The 17,994-nt window shown below is 43.6% G+C and overlaps 1 protein-coding gene across 1 annotated transcript in view; it reads right to left on the bottom strand.

The window, feature by feature from the left end:
• Window positions 1-2,279: 2,279 nt before the first annotated feature.
• grk3 (G protein-coupled receptor kinase 3) overlaps window positions 2,280-17,994 on the bottom strand; it is a 63,686-nt gene continuing 47,971 nt past the window's right edge. Inside the window, exons 13-21 of the mRNA XM_030434676.1 lie at window positions 17,873-17,980; window positions 14,976-15,042; window positions 8,452-8,552; window positions 7,966-8,032; window positions 7,205-7,300; window positions 5,361-5,523; window positions 5,132-5,268; window positions 3,153-3,266; window positions 2,280-3,057 (exon numbers count right to left, since the gene is read on the bottom strand). Coding sequence (XP_030290536.1) covers window positions 2,896-3,057; window positions 3,153-3,266; window positions 5,132-5,268; window positions 5,361-5,523; window positions 7,205-7,300; window positions 7,966-8,032; window positions 8,452-8,552; window positions 14,976-15,042; window positions 17,873-17,980 — 1,015 coding nt within the window. The 3' untranslated portion in view covers window positions 2,280-2,895. The remainder of the gene's footprint in view (window positions 3,058-3,152; window positions 3,267-5,131; window positions 5,269-5,360; window positions 5,524-7,204; window positions 7,301-7,965; window positions 8,033-8,451; window positions 8,553-14,975; window positions 15,043-17,872; window positions 17,981-17,994) is intronic.

Genomic DNA, 17,994 nt, shown 5'->3' with positions numbered 1-17,994 from the left:
ATGTGTCCGACGATATATCGGCTCCTCCGCTGCGTGTTTTCAACACTACGATTGTGCACGTTTCTGCCCGTCAGGTTGAACGAACGTCGACGACGTTAAACCCTTAAAAAACCCAGATTAATAAAAACAAAACGAAAACGTCTCGCCTCATCTGAACTGTGTCACATTTAGACAAACATAAAGACAAAACAAATCAAACTTGGAGGAAAACTCCACCCTGAAACACTTTAATGGGAGACAAACAAACTGCTGAAGCGTGTTGGGTCTCTTGCAGATTAATCGGGCGACACGTTCGACTTCTGCCAGAAAACTTTAAGGAACTCAGGTGAGGCAGAACATCAGGGGTCGTCAGAGGGCGTCAGGGGTCGTCAGAGGTCGTCAGGGGTCGTCAGGGGTCGTCAGAGGGCGTCAGACAAATATAACACATTTCTGACTGGGGGACAGTTTTTAATGTACAAGTGTTTCTGAGAGTGTTCGTACACGTGAGCTGTGATTTCATTTTGGCACTTTCAGGATCTTGTGAACATCCGTCAGATTTTCCTGGGGGGTTGCGACAAACTGATATAAAGAGCGATATTATTTATTTACGCACTGAAAGGTCTTATTAAAGGTCCTGAACCACGGCGAGGTTTTCACTCTCACTCTGATTTACAGTCTTTTGGCAAATGTCACCAATTAACCTGTTTAGCGTTGCAGGATATGGACTCTTTCCCGGCTGAACCGTTAAACGTTAAGTTGACCGATAAGGTCGTAACCTGTCGTTGATTCAGACCTTCAGCTTCTCGCCTGAGATGAAGAGTCAAAGTCAAAGAGCTGAGGAGTCGTGAACACCAGTCTGAATCTTCGTAGGAGGGAGCTTATTGTTTCGGCCCAAATCACAACGTTTTCTGAACCGAACTTCAACCGTTTCTTTTCATGTCTGAGAAGCTTTCTGGCACAAAGAGCAGAAACAAACTTCTCCCACTGCTGAAAACGCTGCAGTGTGAAATGGTGGCTGCTAGTTTATTAGTTTATGGTTTACTGGTTCTCATTTTCCTGAACATAAATATGCGGAAATCATATTTGCATATTCATGTTCCCTGAGGGGAGAGGGGGCTGTGTTTGTAGACGGCCAGTAAATTAAATATTTAGATACGTTTCCAATAATAAAAGTGCCGTAAACATAAATGTGCGATGGTGTCTCCTGTCTCATGAGTCGTTTGTGTGTACAAAGAGACGTCATTTTGTTACGGTCAGCCATGTTTTCTGTTCACTTTGGCTGGAAACTATGAAATCCCGACCCCTGACTTTGCCTTGAACGCACCGTGAGAGCCTGGAAAGCCTCAAACATGGCAGAGGACGACCTGTGAGAAGTGTTCGGTGTATTTCAGGGTGGATTTTTCCTTTAATTAGCTTCAGCTCTTCATATTCCACACTAACAGCTGACTGACATTGATTGTGGCGAGCGGGGGCGATGAAACTGTGATTTCCGAAAGCTGCGGCGACGCGCGTCCGTCTTCCACAAAACATGCGTACGAACACGGAGCGCAGACGTTTTGGCCCTTGAGGAGGTTTTTCTTCGCCTCCGAAAAAACTGACTCAGTCCAACTGAGGTAAAATGCAGCGCTGCGAGTGATTGAAAGCTATCAGACTCCTGCCTGACCACCACCCTCCCTCCCTCCCACCCACCCACCCACCCGGCCTCCCAGTTCCCAGCAGGAAAACAAGCCTCCACCTCCTCCTCCTCCTCCTCCTCCTCCTCTTCTTCTTCTTCCCTCCCCCTGAAAGCCAGGACAGATTCACGAACAGAGAAGTCCCCATAATGCAAACACGTTGGACTAAAACACTGGAGATGCACAGAGAAAGGGTTCGTATATACACTCAGAGTCACTTCCTCACCCCCTCCCCTCCCCTCCCCTCCCTCCCCCCCTCCCTCCCCCACCCCTTCATACACAATAGTTACACCGTTGTCCTTGGTATACCAGTCTTCATGGTTCCCATAGCAACCGGCTGCTCTTTGTCAGCCAATGGAATCTCAGTCTCTATGGTAACTGGCTGTACAAGAGCCAATCTGAGAAGAGTCTGTGGTTCCTGTACTTCCTGTTTTCTGCATCGGAATGATCAACCAACCACCTCCGCCCACGAGCACCCTCCGCCTCCGCGTGTCACCGAGCAGGTCCTCCTGGGTGCTCAGGTGACTCAAGTAAATATTGATGTTGGCACTTTATGCACTTCAGTAACGGAGGGAGGGGATTGGTTAAGAGGGAGGGATGAGGAGAACCAGTCGAGCAGCCTTTATTTTTTTGTTGTTGTTGTTTCTGTTTTTGTCCTCCCTGGTCTCACCTGCAGGAATGTCTCTGGTCAGATGTGTCGCTCTGTGAGGAGTCCGTCAGGCTGCTCGCGGGTCCGTAAAAACAGAGAGTGCTCCTTCAGGAGGGGGTGAGGGGGTGAGGGAGGCGGGGGAGGAGGGGAAAAAAGAGAGACAGGGACAGACAGGAGAGGACCGGGCGTCAGTCCTCGTCACATTCATGCAGAGGTTTCTTCACATGCTGAGTCCTCCCGAATGTTTCTCTCCTCGTCCCTCTCGGTGAACTGGCAAGGTCCCACGGCAGGCAAAAAAAAAACCAACAACAAAAAAACTATCGCGCTTATGATTGGTCGTCATGTTGAATGTGTACGTGCGTGTGCGTGTGCGTGTGCGTGTGTGTGAGTGTGTGTGTGGTCGGTAAGAGGCTGGTGGGTGTGTGTGGTGGTCCGAACACACACTGCGAGGCGTCCTGGGAAGGTGTCGGGGCTGAAGTCCTGCGGCGGATGAGGAGAGGGGGGAGGTGGGATGCAGTGTGTGTGTCTGTGTGTATGACTGGTGTATATATGTGTGTGTGTGTGTTATACATATATATTTATATGTGTGTGTATTCACAGGCCGTTGCTGTTGCGGTGTGTGAGGGGAGGTTTGGAGAGCTCCACCACTCCGGCCCGGCCTTTCCCGATGACTTTGGGGGCGCGGCGCAGCAGCTTCTGGGCTTCTGTGAACGCTTCGGTCAGCTCTTTCTTCCACTGCACGAACTCCGGGTCGCTCTGCGGACGGAAAAGATATAAAAATAAAAAGGGATCAGCTCTTTGTCTTCATCTCGCTGACAGGATTGGAAGATGATGTGGCGCGTCGGTCGTACCTCACACTGCAGCACAAACTGCTTCCCTCCTTTGATGCGCAGCAGGATACATTTCTTGTCTTTAATCTGCGTCTCCTCCACCGTCACGATCTGCTCCATCGTCAGCAGGTTTTGCTGGGGATGAAATTGACCCGTCAGAAACGGGCAAAGGTGAAGCAGACCGAGCAGAGAGCAGATAATGAAACATCAAGGCTGAGCTGATGGACTACAGCGACTGCAGAGCTGTAGAGGCGAGAGTCCACTTTAGACTTAAGAGCAAAATTAAATTAGCCGTGACTTGACAAAATCCTGGGACAATAAAATAAACGGCAGAACGAAGCCGCTTTTTAAACCCACTACAAGCTGTTTTATTCTCCCAGTAAAGATCTTAAACCGCAGTCACGTTTTCACTCTCTTAAACTAATCGAATCTTTTGCACAGTAATCGTCCTGATGATTTAAATTAGGACAGAGCGTCTCAGTTTGAACAAGAGAACGAATACGAGAGGTCGACTGATCATCGAGGCCGATATTCAGCATTTTCCGATTACTGTATCTGTGAAGTTTCTCTCAGATTGCAGATAAAATGAACAAATTAAAATTGTGCAACGTCGGCTCTGATGCAGCTTCCTCTCAAACAACATTATCTGATCGGTAACACGTCACAACTAACAGCCTATAAACACTGAATAATCAAAGTAACTGCTACCTAAATGCATCAAATAAATGAAGCAGAGAGCAGGAAATGGAAACACTCAAGTAAAGAATCCAAAAATTAGAACAACCAGTGATAAAACAAACCAATGTGCAATTTACTCAAAACTTTCATTTTTACTGCAAACAAGAATCCGTCCCAAATATGTTTTTTTCACTCTGCTTGATTTCTTTCTCACTGAAAACGTATTATTCCTGCCTGTTTTGTGGTTCAGCGAGGATGACGCGGTCCCGATTACTGAGCAGCTCGTGCGCACGTGTTCTGGTAGAATCTGTGAGGTTTTACTGAGCCCACTTCGTACACAGAGAGACATAACAGGACCCAATTCAGAGAGTTGTTGCGGATGACAGCAGAGGATTGGCTGTCGCTCTTTTATGGCATCGGCGACGCGTTGGCGAGCTTTGAACGGTTCACGCACACCGACCGTCATTTCACGGGAGAACGCGCTGATCTGCCTCTGATCTGGGGCTTTTTTATCGGCGGGCTCTAAAATGCGTCTGCGAGGCCAAAACCAGGACTAAAGATCCTGTAGTGTGAACTTGGCATGAACAGAATATGAACTACAAACAGAAGACAGCTTGTTGAGCTCGGGTCAGGCTCGGTTTACTGTGTCGGACTGGTTTGTGTTTGGACCTAAGAGCTGCACTCTCTGTCCCGTATTCAGTTGAATATAGGTGGAAAAAGGATTTACATTGTCTATTTTTGGAATCGCGGATCACTGAATTACTGTTGAATCTGCAGAAAATGTGTAAACATCTTTAACGGATGATTTCTGAGCAGATTTATGGATGTTTGTCTTTTGACGGAGATGCTGAATTTTGACTCTGAAGAGATTTTTATGCCAGTTAGTTCTTTGAAAGCTAAAAAAAAGATTTCCACTTGCTTTTAAACATAATGATTTTCTGTTCTCTGGGTTTCTCTTCCTGTTGCTCGTCTAACAGAGGGCGTAAAAGACTGAAGCAGAACTACAGAGGAGGGAGGAGGTCTACAGCTCTACACAGCTTCTGGACAAAGACAGCAGGGACGCTGAGGACTCAGCAGCGGGGGTCTGCTGGGACCTGGTGTCAACACTCACCCCGTCTTTCTGCCGTTTTAGTTTTTGTTTTAGCCACTTGTCCTTCAGTGTGGAGTCGGGACGGACAGACAGACAGACAGACAGAAACATTCATACTCTGACAGACAGCAGAAGAAGAAGAACAACCTCTCTCTTCAGGACAGACGGACGTGATCGTGACACGCGTGAACATGGAGAGTGATTAAATGTGTGTGCTGCGAGGTGAACTCACCCGTGACTCGCCCTCCCCCCTCCACTCCACACGGTTGGGGAACAGATAGAAGTATCGGCGCTGCCACTGGGTCAGGAACGGGTTCCCCAGCTTCAACATGTAGCCGTGCATTATACAGTCTTTTCCCAGAGCGTAGTCTGCACACGGACACAAACACGGTTAGAAAAATCTACCAAATGATTTTTTTTAGCTTCCCGTTGCGATCGCGTTCACAGCGGATGTCATTTACCCTCCTCGTGGCCCAGCTGCTTGTTCTTCGCCCTCTTGCGAGCCTCGTTCTTGTCCGTGTCCGAGTTGACCGCCTCGTAGACCGTCTCCGCCACTTCCTGCTGCCAGCGCTCCGAGATGACCAGAGGAAAGTTCTTGTACAGCTCCTGGTCGCTGTCCAGCAACTAAGGACAGACGGACGGAGAGAGAGAAAGAGAGAGAGAGAGATTAATTAACATTAACAACATCATGATCGATCCAAATGAGTCTTCAATTTCAGGACACGAAATCAAACACTTTGCTGTCGTGTATCTTCGTGCTTCTCTTCTCGAGTTTGCTTCAGCTGTCTGGTTATTTTGGAAGCTGTTGTTTGTGCTGTATTAGATTATACTAAGAGGTGTTTCTAATTTTTTTCCACCCCTTTCACATCAGTGAGAGCAGATCAAATAATAAAGAAACATCTCCCAGTATAATGTAATAAAATGTGTCCTCTGTTCCCTCTCAGACATTCTGTTCTGGGCTGGATGAGCATCAGGGGACTGCAGCTCTGCGCTCTGCTTCCTACATCTTCACGTTCTCACGTTTCCACGCAGCACTTCTTCTTTACATTACGGACGCTGTGTTAATAAAAGCACCGCCTGGGGAAATGTAAACTAACGCTCCAGTCTTCTTTTTTTTTTTTCCTTCCTTGGTTCTGGAGCGTCAGAGGATGAATAACTGCTACTGCAGCCGCATTAATGTTAATGAAGGAGGAGTCTAATGTTCCAGGAGAGCCGAAACAATCACAGGAAGAGAAGACTATACGTTCCATACCTCCTGTATTACTACTATAAGTCAACACCTATAGTTAAAGTCATGATGCAGCATGGCCACCGACGAGCTGTGTTAGTTTCTAAAGCTCTCTGCACGTTTGACAATCCCCTGAAAACCAACAAAATGACAGAGGAGTGTTTTCTCTCTGTGTCTTAAACAGCTGATTAACAACAAGTAGCACATGAAAAATATCAATATTCTGAGGAAGAAACCTCCCTGATCACTTCTTCTTCTTCCAACCTGCTACCACCCGCTAACATCTGGCTTCTGTCTTCAGTGTGAACGTGTACAATCCTGCAGGAGTCACTGGTGTTCATCGTCTTCACCTCAGATCGGCTGTGATGTGAACACAACACCCGGCCCAACACGTTAATTTACTCTCCTTTCCAGGCGCGATGCTGTGACGTGATGTCTGTCAGCTTCTTGATATCTTTACATCCGTCTCTGTCAAGCTGCTCGAACATCGTTGAGACGTCGCAGAGTTGAAGGTATTTTAAAAAGTAACCTGTACACGCTAATTTTTATGTATTCGTCCTCTCTGCCGGCTACATCAGAAGCCTAGAAACGCTGGCTGCAGCTCTCACAGGCTCGAGCATCATCAGAGGGTTCCAAGATTTGTTAAAATCAAAATAATCCATTAATTTTCTGTTGATCGGCTATTTTCTTTCTAGGCTCTAGTTTGTTTGGATGGTACGTGACAGGTCACCAGAAGCAGAAGGAGCTCCTGTGTCTTTTAATTGCGGGAATTTCACAGACGACGACTTTGTGCTGCCGTTGATGCACCAACGGGAGACTCGCGGTTCACTTCTCACTGCCTACAAGGTCTGAATTAGTGTTAATACTATTACTTGCTGCCGTCTCTCACTGGAGTTCAGTGTGTCATGTGAGCTAGCACCAACCAACAGATGTCCATCAACGTGTGGTGTGCACAGAGGACAAGCTCGGCATACAAATTCACCGCTAAACAGCCATTTTGCCATCATCCCTGTCTGTCATTTTCTGGACAGTAAGTGGGTAATAAATGTAGCGTTTGGACGTTAGAGCGCGCTTTACCTTGATGCCCTTGGTGTCCTCCTCATCAAAAGAGCCGATGTCGAAAGCATCTGCAGCGTTCACCTCTCCCCTGGGAGGAATTAACGGAGGGGAGTACTACAGACGGAGGGAGAGAACAGAGAGGTGGTGTTCAGAGAGGAGCAGTGAAGAAGAAGTAACAGAAAGTGACAAAGAAGAACAACACCAGTGGAGCTCCGTCCTCTGTCGCTTCAAACAGAGGGACACGGTTTTTACATTTACTGCCGTGATCAATATCTTTCGAGGGTACACAGCAGCAGTGTGTACTCGCTGGGATCCGGTCCGTTGCATCACGATCCGAAACAAGATTTACAAATGTGTGACGATTCGTGAGACATTAATGGTCGACACATACGACAATTTTACACATAAATACCCAAATTTCGGTGATAAATCCGAGTTCTGCTGCATTTAAGTACGTCTGAAAAAAGCTGGACGTACTGATTTTTGGGACATTCATGCTGAATTATGAACCAAAAGATTAAACATCTCATCGCCATTTGTATGTTTTTGTATATTTATCTACTTATGTTTATTCAGCGTCATGTGAATTTAAGTGTTAGAACATAAATGACCCACAAATAATCATAAAACACTTATAACATTTACTATTTGGAAGTAAAAAAATATATATTTAGACAGTTTTCTCCCCATATATGTCCATTGTATTAAAGGCCGACTATGCTGATATTAAAGGAATAATAACAAACGTGCGGCTCAAAGAACAAAAGGTGGTGACTCACCTTCTGGAGGTACACCTGCTGCCAGTCGATGCCTTTGAAAAACTGATGCTCCTTCACCTCTGGGGCTCTACATGTGTGGCAGAGAGATGGACACAGATGAGGAGGAGAAAGGTTTGTTTTTCTTGAACTCATGTGTTCCTTCACATATGAACACTAGGTGGCAGTGTTTGCCACATTAACTCCCCTCTGATAAACACTTGTAATCCTGCCATTTAGCCGAACACCCAGTGCAGACAGTGATCCATCACTCCGCTTTAGTCCTAAGCTGATGTGAAACGACAGCGCTGATGAAATTAGCTATGAACTCGGCTTCTATCGGATCACTTGATGTCCGTCTCTATCCGTCCTCGCTGGGCCGCAAACTACACCACCCTGTGCTTCCAGCTCTAATGAGGACAGCTAACAGAATACAGCTGATGGACTGATTAATCCATCTGGAGGTTAATGTGAACTTTTAAATGTGTGTGTTGGGTGTGTGTGTCGTACCCTCGGCCCTGACAGCCGAGCCTCTTGGATACGTCTCTCTGCAGCAGCCCCTCGAGCAGATCTTTGAGCTCTGCGGTGAAAGAGTCTGGCAGCTCCACATTCTGCGAAAGAGGGGAGGAGGGAGGGAGGGAGGAAGAGAGGGAGGGAAGACACAAGAAGGGGGAAAGTGAGAATGGGTTGTTTGAAAATAGACTGACATAATTTGCACCTTTTTTGTTGAGGTTTTTGTCTGTTTTTAAATATCAGTACATGAATGGACGGAGGAGAGCATCACAGTTTCAGGAGTGGAAGTTGACCTTTAGGCATGTTTATTTCAAAACATAATGAAGAAAACAGTCCATTTTAATAGAATATATCATTCTTCATCCTATGTCTATCTAAGGGAAGAATCATGCTTTAAAATGTGGAACTACACTTCCCAGAATGCTTTTACGGGGCTAAACAGGAAATATAATGCCGCCACGCTGTCAGCTACAAGTCAAGCTTGTTTTGAGCCTGTATTTGTTTACATTCTAACAAATAATCACCATATAAAGTATGCTGAATGATTTATTAAAAGTTCATGTTTCCAGTGTACTCATGAATATATAGACAACTATTACTGGGTAACGTTGATACGGAGATAAACTTAAAAATGTGATTATTCTCAGGCAAGTTCTGTAGTCATGAGGAGCTTCTTCTTTCTATGATTTCTATGTGAAATTATGCACATTCATTCACAATAAATATATATTTTTGTAAAGTGCGATTTACCCTGAATCTAAAAATATGTGTATCATGTCTGTGTGTTTAGATTTTCCCAAAATGATTAAGGCCCAAAGTGTTTTAAGTACTTTTGAGAAATAAACAGGAAGTTTAATCCTGTCTTAAGATTCAGTCAGTTTCAGTTTTGGGCAACAACTTGAGCTGTTTCTGTGGTTTATCTTTATATTTTGCAAATTAGCGCCATAAAAAGAAAGCCGAATTACAAATTAGCTCCTCCTTGTTTGCAGAGTACCTATAGATGTACAGACAACTATCACTGGATTACTTTGATACAGAAATAAACTTAAAAATGTGATTAATCTCAGGCAAGTTCTGTAGTTATGAGGCGCTTCTTTTTTCTATGATTTCCATGTGAAAATATGCACATTCATTCACAAAAAAATATATATTTTTAGAAAGGGCGAGTCACCCTGAATCTAAAACTGTCTGTGTGTTTAGATTTAACCCAAAATTAGTAAGGCCCCAAGTGTTATAGGTCCTTTGAGAAATAAACAGGAAGTTTAATCCTGTCTTGGATTGGATTATTTTTGGAAAGTGCAAGTGACCCTGAATCTAAAAATATATGTATCATGTCTATTTGTTTCGATGGCCCAAAGTGTTGTAAGTATGCGTTTTTCTTTGATTCTATGTGAAACTATGCACGTTTATTTACAGTAAATATATATTTTTGTGCAAAGTGCGAGTCACCCTGAATCTCAAAAAATGTGTATCATGTCTGTGTGTTTAGATTTTACTGAGTTTTCCCAAAATGATTAAGGTCCAAAGTGTTTTAAGTACTTTGAGAAATAAACAGGAAGTCCTGTCTTAAGATTCAGTCAGTTTCACGCTGGGGAACAACTTGAGCTGTTTCTGTGGTTTATTTTAATATTTTGCAAATTAGCGCCATAAAAAGAATGCCGAAATACAAATGAGCGCTTCTTGTTTCCAGTGTACTCATGAATATATAGACAACTATTACTGGATTACTTTCATATGGAAATAAACATAAAAATTTGATTATTCTCAGGCAAGTTCTGTAGTAATGAGGAGCTTCCTCATTCTATGATTTCTATGTGAAACTATGCACATTCATTCACAGTAAATATATATTTTTGGAAAGTGCGAGTCACCCTGAATCAAAAAATATGTGTATCATGTCTGTGTGTTTAGATTTTACTGAGTTTTCCCAAAATGATTAAGGCCCAAAGTGTTTTAAGTACTTTTAGAAATAAACAGGAAGTTTAATCTTGTCTTAAGATTCAGTCAATTTCACTTTGGGGAACAACGTCAGCCCTGTTTCTTTAGTTTATCGTTATATTTTGCAAATTAGCGCCATTAAAAGAAAGCCGAATGACAAATGAGCACTTCTTGTTTGCAGTCTACCTATAGATGTACGGACAACTATCACTGGATTACTTTGATGCTGAAGTAAACTTAAAAACATGCCGATTCTCAGGCAAGTTCTGCAGGTAAAAAGATATATTTTTGCAGGATTTCTAAGTTTTTTCACTGAAGCTTATTGTCGATGGAGTTTAAGATTACATAACAGCTGGTTCACCATATAAAACTTTAACTTTTCTAAAATATGCTGCTGGCATCAAATTCAAGTATATTTTTAAAAAACAATCAAACATTTCATTTGTTGTTTTTCTACTGTTTTTTAACTGAGTAAATGTCATAAAGGATTAGTTAATTAGCACATTCTGTTTTACATTTCACACCGAGTCTCATCTTTTTTTGGAATCGAGGTTGTAAAAATGTGTTTCGTGTCTGTGCGCTCAGATTGGACCGACTTCTGACCAGTGTTTCCCACACATAGACTTCACTTTGGGCAGGCTGCCCCAGATTTATTTGGCGACCTATTTAAAGCATTTCTTTACTTTCAGCTTTAGAGAACGACACCATCCGCTATCAATTAACTAGTGGACAATCTGCCCTCATTCTGCCCCCCCTCCGTCTGCCGACATCCACACATGCTCTGCAGAGAAACACAGACAGAGAGACGTCCTCTGGTGTTACATCCCTCCTGCAAACACACTGATTATGATGCAACCTCTCCTATTTAACGTGGCCTACTTATGCTGTTGTTTCACACAGGCTTATAAATGCACCTGGTTGCTGTGATGTTATTCAGCGCTTTTTACGAGGAATTTATTTTAGGAGTTCTGATAATCATGACAGAGGAAAATGATTATTATGTTAAAGCATATTTCAATTAACAAAATTAGACTGAATACAAGCTTATTTAAAGCTTAATGGCTTAACTGTAAACAACTACTGCTTTATTTCACAGTATAGTTTTTCTACGAAGATGAATGTAAGGTATTATATCACGTGGCCTATTTGTGAAGTAGTCTAAAGGCTCATTTAGCTTATGCAAGTTGGTGAGAAGTTCTAGATGTATGTTTTTGAAAATTAATTATATTGGAAGGGACTTTACAAATGAAGGAAAAGTGGAGGTCCGTGCGAAACCGGCTTGACTCTGAGTGGCGCCCTCTTGTGATTAAATTGCTTAACATTCACGCCAACATGAAGGACACGTTGAAGAATATGACAGCAGTGATGGTTATATCATTTGAAATGGGCGTAAAGAGAGCATAACTGAGCCTGGAGTGAATTAACGATTCCCCTGATGAGCATAATCACAGTGTGTATATATACTGTATATCCAGGAATCTTACTGCAAAAAGGTAAAAAAAATGAAGGAGTCCATTTGTCAAGTGCAACCATCGACTGGAGCTTCCGTTTTGTTTTGTTATTCTATATTATCCTCAAAGTGTAGCGGCATATATCCCCCAGGTGCATGAATTAAAACGTGACGTAAAATCACGTAAATGTGGGCTCTGGGTTAACACATTTGTAATCAGTTGGCAAATGAACACCCTCACTCTTAATTACCTCCACAAGCTGTGAGTCACAGATGAAAAGTGGCCAAAATCAGCAGCGGAACAACAAATTACAAACTTCCTGTTGTATTTCGATCACCTCTCGCTTTTCTCTTCCCCTCTCGTTTACAGTTTTGGGAGCCTCTGCTTCAATCCGCCTCGCTTCTCCTGACGGCCTTTACTTTCCGTTTCAGAGAGCAGACAGAGTGCCATCTATCGGGATCTGTTCCATCCCTCCTTCTATCCATCTCTTCCTGTCTTGGCTGCTCAGTTCAACCTTTTCACTGCCGTCTGCTTCCATCGTGTTTATGTAATGAGACCATTCATCATGTTTAATAAACACAAAGACATATAGAGCGGTATTTTTAGCCCGGTCGAGGCTGAATCGCAGCCTTTCCCCTCTCTTTCTCCCTCTCTTCCTCTTTCTCACACACATACACACCCACAGACGAGGATTAAAGGGATAAACCAGATTAAGTAGCTGGATTAAAATCCTAATCTGGATTTATTGTGATATGAAAGATCATACTTTCTCTGTTTAGAGGTCCTGCTCGGCCAAATAGCGCCCGCGTCTGTGCGTTAGTGTGTGTGGGAGGGAGCAGCTACCCTTCTCAATTGCTTCATGTCCTGACAAAACACATAAACGGACACGGCGATTTGGACGTGTTCCACTGTGACGGACAACTGCTGCTGCTGGCAGACAGGCAGGCGGAGTGAAGAGGAGCAAAGCTGTGCTGAAAATTCACTCTACAGTTTGTCATCGTAAACTCATCTGCGCTCAAACACAACATGTCGCCTTTACGGAGCTCCGGCCTGGACGAGAGGAGGGAGGAAAAAAAAGCGTGGGTGAGAGCAGTTATGTCACTGGGTGGGCTCAATGGACACCATTCATCAAGTGTTTGCTGAATCTGACCCCTGACATCAAAAGGCTTGGCAGCGTATTCCTCTGACAGACAATGACCCGCAAAAATACACCGCAAGCTTTCTGCTCGGTGTTATACGTCAGAGTTTTAGATAGAGTTGTTCAAAAAGAAAATAACTGATGACAGTAAATGAAGAGTCTTGGGTTTTTGGACTGTTGGTTGACAAAACAGTCAAACGGAATTCGTCACTTTTGGGCTCTGGGAAAATTGTGATAAGCATTTTTTTTGGGGACATTTTATGGATTAGTCTGAAAATCATCAGCAGATTAATCTATAATGAAAGTTAGTTAATGTGATTTGCAAAGGTAAGAGCATCAGTGATGTCACATCTTCTGGGACAGAGATGTGTCTGAAGCCCAGAGGATCTGAAAACCATTTACAGTAATTTATTCAGTAACTTCTGTTCTCTGAAAACATGAAGATGCTGAATCATTTTTGGGAAAAATCAGAAGACATTCAGTTTACTGTCACGTCTGACAAAGAGAAGCATGTAATCCTCACTTCTCCAAAACAGCCAATGTTTCATCTTTACTTAGAAAGTGAGAGAAATCATTGTTGGATTAGCAAAATAATGCCGATTCATTTCTACTTGTAGTGCTAAATAGCTTCTTCTTCAGTTCTGTGAACACACGGGACTGCTAACTTTTGTTGACTGTGTCACTTGTCTTTCAAACTTTTGTTGCAGCTTCTCAAAATAGTCTGGAGCCGAAACAAAGAGTTCTTATATTTGTAGATGATTCTTTGATCAACATTTGTATCTGCTGTAACACTGAACTCAAGCAGCAGGTTGTAAACAAACCTCCAGGTCCATCAGAGTGGCGGCTATAAACGTCCATCAAATCAGGTTTTAAAGAGCTGTTGCAAGTAAAATTTTAGTCCAACAACTGTTAATTTTACTGGCTACAACTTATAGATCCATGAAGGACTAGATACCAGATCCAAAATGGCGCCTATACAGTCCGATGAGAACTTCTGGTCTCACGCTTCCATGTTTACTTCCTGGTTACGCAGCCCACTGACTACTGGTTGTAGTTTTTCACCCGCTGGCTCGAGAGAGGAGGAACATCAATGTTTTTTTTTGCCCTTTGAGCACCACAAGCCTTTTTCTTAATTTTAAGAGAAGGCAGACCTCTACAGCCGATAGAAAACGACAGCAACTCACACCAAAACAATCTAGACTGACGACTAACACACTATGGATAAGTGTTAATTTGGGGTGACTGTCTCTTTAAGTTGAGCTCAGAGAATACTTCCTTCTTCATCAGGTGTGAACTGTTCTGTACAGTGAAGCTCAAACAACATGTTTTTAAGCGGACGTGCACTTTCAACACAAGACAAACTGTAATGTGTCGTGTCTCTTTGTTTTCTTACATGGACCACAGATCATCACCGCCTCCCTGAGTAAACCTGCTCTGGATGTGGCGATAAATCCATCCGAGCCTGAGGGGTGTACTTCAGCTTTCCTGCTCGGCTGCTGGTTCAGTTTATCTAAGCAGGGTTTTCTGTCATATGCCTCGTCTCCGCTGTCTTCCCAAGACACGGCAGAGTAAACAAGAGTGTTTGATGGTAGCCGGCAGAGAGGGAGTTAAAGACGACCCAAAAAACAAAGACGTTTGTCTCTGTCACTGCAGGCAGCTGAAGATAAAACACTGTGGCCACAGTGAGATGGTAGAATACGGCTCACACATGTAGATCTAATCTAATTCTTCTGCTTCGCGTGCATCAGGCGCCTGTTCACACACAATTCAGTATGCATAGGGATATAAACAACTGTGTGCATTTGGTATTACTGTAAGGTAAACACGGGTCGAACCCCTGCGCTCCGGGTTAAGTAAAGCCTCATATTGCTGGTGTGTTTTACAGTTTGTTGACATAGAGGCCTGCATTTAATATGTGCATCCCACATCATGTGCAATTTGTCAGCGTGCACCACTGACTTCTAGGAAACACAAAGCGTGTGGATGTGCCTTACCATGGTGAGCGTCATGCGGTCGATCTCATGTTTGTCTTTGGTCTTGTGCTGTCTGAAGGGACTGTGCCTGAACGGGAGAAGGAGAGAGAGAAGAGGGGACACGTAAACTCTAACTGGAGATTACTGGACAGAAAAGAGGGAGGAGGGGGGGTGAGGTGAGGTGAGGTGAGGTGAGGTGAGGTGAGGGGGGAGGACACGAGCTGCCAGTCGCACCTTTCACAACTCCACAGGACTTAAACATTCTCCGCTCACAACTCAAAGCAGCGAGCTCATAAATATTACAACACTGTAAATTAAGAAATGGTAATTTGAAATGACCCAGATCGCTCTAATGAGCCACCTGCATGTTCAAGTGCTGACTTGGAGATTTAAGTGTGTTCGAGAATGTTCACATTTGGTTTCAAAAAGGAAACTGTGGCCTCTTTTATATACACGTTTGTGGACCGTCTCTGGTGACACTTCTTTGAGGTTTTCATGGGAGGGTCTCAGACAATTTCACAGTTTTACTGTATCGGCATTAACAGTGTTATATACTTGTTAGTTTTGGTATTATCAGTCGCAGTCATCCTTAAGGGGCATGAAAACAGAAGGGTTTTTGATTGAACAGAAGATTCATTATAGTTTCACAAAATATTACGCCCCGAGGCAAATGCACGCGGTGTGATAATCGTCAGTTTTCATACCATGGTATTCTGCTGCCACCATACTTGTCTCCACTCTCCATTCAACCTGCATGTAATCACCGTGAAATTAAAGCGAGAGTAAAAGTTGGCAGTTTGACCTCATTTGGGGGCTTTTTCAACTGCCACTTTTGGATGCAGCGAGTCAAACTGGACCGCGCTGATTCGCTTTTACCGCTTCCAGTTTCACAACGCCGACTTGAGCTGCACCACACCGCAGATGGACATATAGGGTTAGATTTAAATAGATTTAAAGGTGCAGTACGTAGGTTGGGGAAGGAAATGTTTATCAGAACATTGACTGACTGTCTTTTACTGCAGTCTCCCCAAATATCCATTTACATTTTAACTCGTGTACCTTTGCTGTGGACGCATGATTTCAGTTATCTTGAACTAATACAAGAATTTGATTACATATTGCAGGTTTTTGTTGCACCTGCCACGACTTCAATTACAATTACAGACAGGTGACAATTATTTTGCACTGAATTTAAGCAGTTTTGGGACTGATCTGTTCCTCTGAGTGCTGAAGCAGGTAAATTGGAAATGTTTAAGTTGAAGAATTCACGCTGTAGAGATTCTCACAGACAAACATATTGTGACCCAATATATCATGAGCGATACCTCCGAGGCCCATTTATCAACAGAGCATAAAAGAAACAACAGCATCTCCATCCAAGAAACAAAGAGCACCCGCTCCACTTAGTGAAAGTGATCAAATGACAACTGGCGGCCTTAATGGGAGAGAAGCAGCTTTCAAACTACATCTTCAATGGATCTAATTGTTCCGTCTGAACCAAATGACGTCAAAATCCACTGCTGTAGACCGGAAGGATGATAATCAATAAAGTCTGAACTTTACGGACGCAACCAGAGAGCTCATGTCAGGAGAATTAAGAAATAAAGCAAACAGCCTGAAAACAAACATGCGGCCTGATCTGAAAGCAAAGACGCCTTTAAAAGGAATTAATTACTCTCCAGAGGCACGTCCATGTTGTCTGGAGGAAATCTGACTTTCATGCAGGACAACAGACACTCTACAGCAGTGAAGAGCATCCGTAAGACATTCGAACTTATAGTGTAACTCATTACAAGTCATGTTTTAGTGTTATTTGTTAGTATAGTGTCTTAGAAAGCATCATGTGTGTTTATGATAGTCATGAATGCCCCATAATGTCCTACAGAGGTGGTCTTCATTAAGGATGTGCCAAAATATCGATATTACCATATATCGCGATATTTTGTCTTGAGGTACGTTATCGATACACTGGTGCCAAATATCGATATTTAAAAATGTAAAAAAAACAAATTTTGCCCACCACCACCACCCCTCTTCGGAGGACAGTTTTATCTTTATTCAAACATCGTGTATCGTGATGTATCGTGGATGAAATTTCTTGCAATATGCCGATTATCGCTGTATCGTGATATTATCGTTATCGTGGGCAAAATATCGTGATAGTATTGTATCGCGAGGTACCTGGTGATACCCAGCCCTAGTCTTCATGGAAAGTGTTATGGACTATTCCCCTACAGACCTGGAAAAGCCAACATTTAAACTGTGGCTCAATATTCCAATAACCAAACTGTAGGTGATTGATTCAGGACTGTATTTTACACATTATCAAGAGAGAGACTCTGTTGATTCAGTGCTCAGCTCTGAGCTAAAAGCTCGTGTTGATACTGTTCACAGCAGAATTCACGAGACTGAAATGTGTTTTTACTTCTCAACCAAACACTTTCACACGGAGGATTCTTTGGACCGGAGCGCAACAACACGTCCGTCCATCTCTGAAGCAGCCAACCTTTCACCAAAGACCAACACACTCTTCCTCTTTAAAGTGTTCAAACACACACATCCAAACATCAATGGGAGAGACACGTCACACACGCTCTTCGCTCAGAACCAAGCACACACACACACACACACACACGCACACACACACACACACACACACACTCTCTTCCTCCCTCCTTTTACCTGAATTCTGACCTACTGGGCTCAGACCTCTGGCATTTACACACTCCAGATCAAACAAACACACACACACGGCCGCACACACAAACAAGATCAAACACACACCAAACAGGCGGCGAGCACATTCAAAGAGGTTTACTCCGAGTGGCTGAAGAGGTTTGAAAGCGCACGGGAAGCCGGGACACGGAGGACGGAGAGGCAGAAGAAAGAGAGGAGATAAGAGGAGCTGGAGTAGTTACCCTCGCAGGAGTTTGAAGAGCATGCAGCCTAAGGAGAACCAGTCGGCGCTGCTGTCGTACGCCGTCCCCTTCTGAAGAACCTCGGGAGCCATGTAGCCGTGAGTGCCCCTGCGACAGACAAA

Source organism: Sparus aurata, chromosome 12, assembly GCF_900880675.1.
Source record: "Sparus aurata chromosome 12, fSpaAur1.1, whole genome shotgun sequence".
Lineage (NCBI taxonomy): Eukaryota > Metazoa > Chordata > Actinopteri > Spariformes > Sparidae > Sparus > Sparus aurata.
Note: the sequence above shows the minus strand (reverse complement) of the source record. Positions and strands in the feature narration are given on the sequence as shown.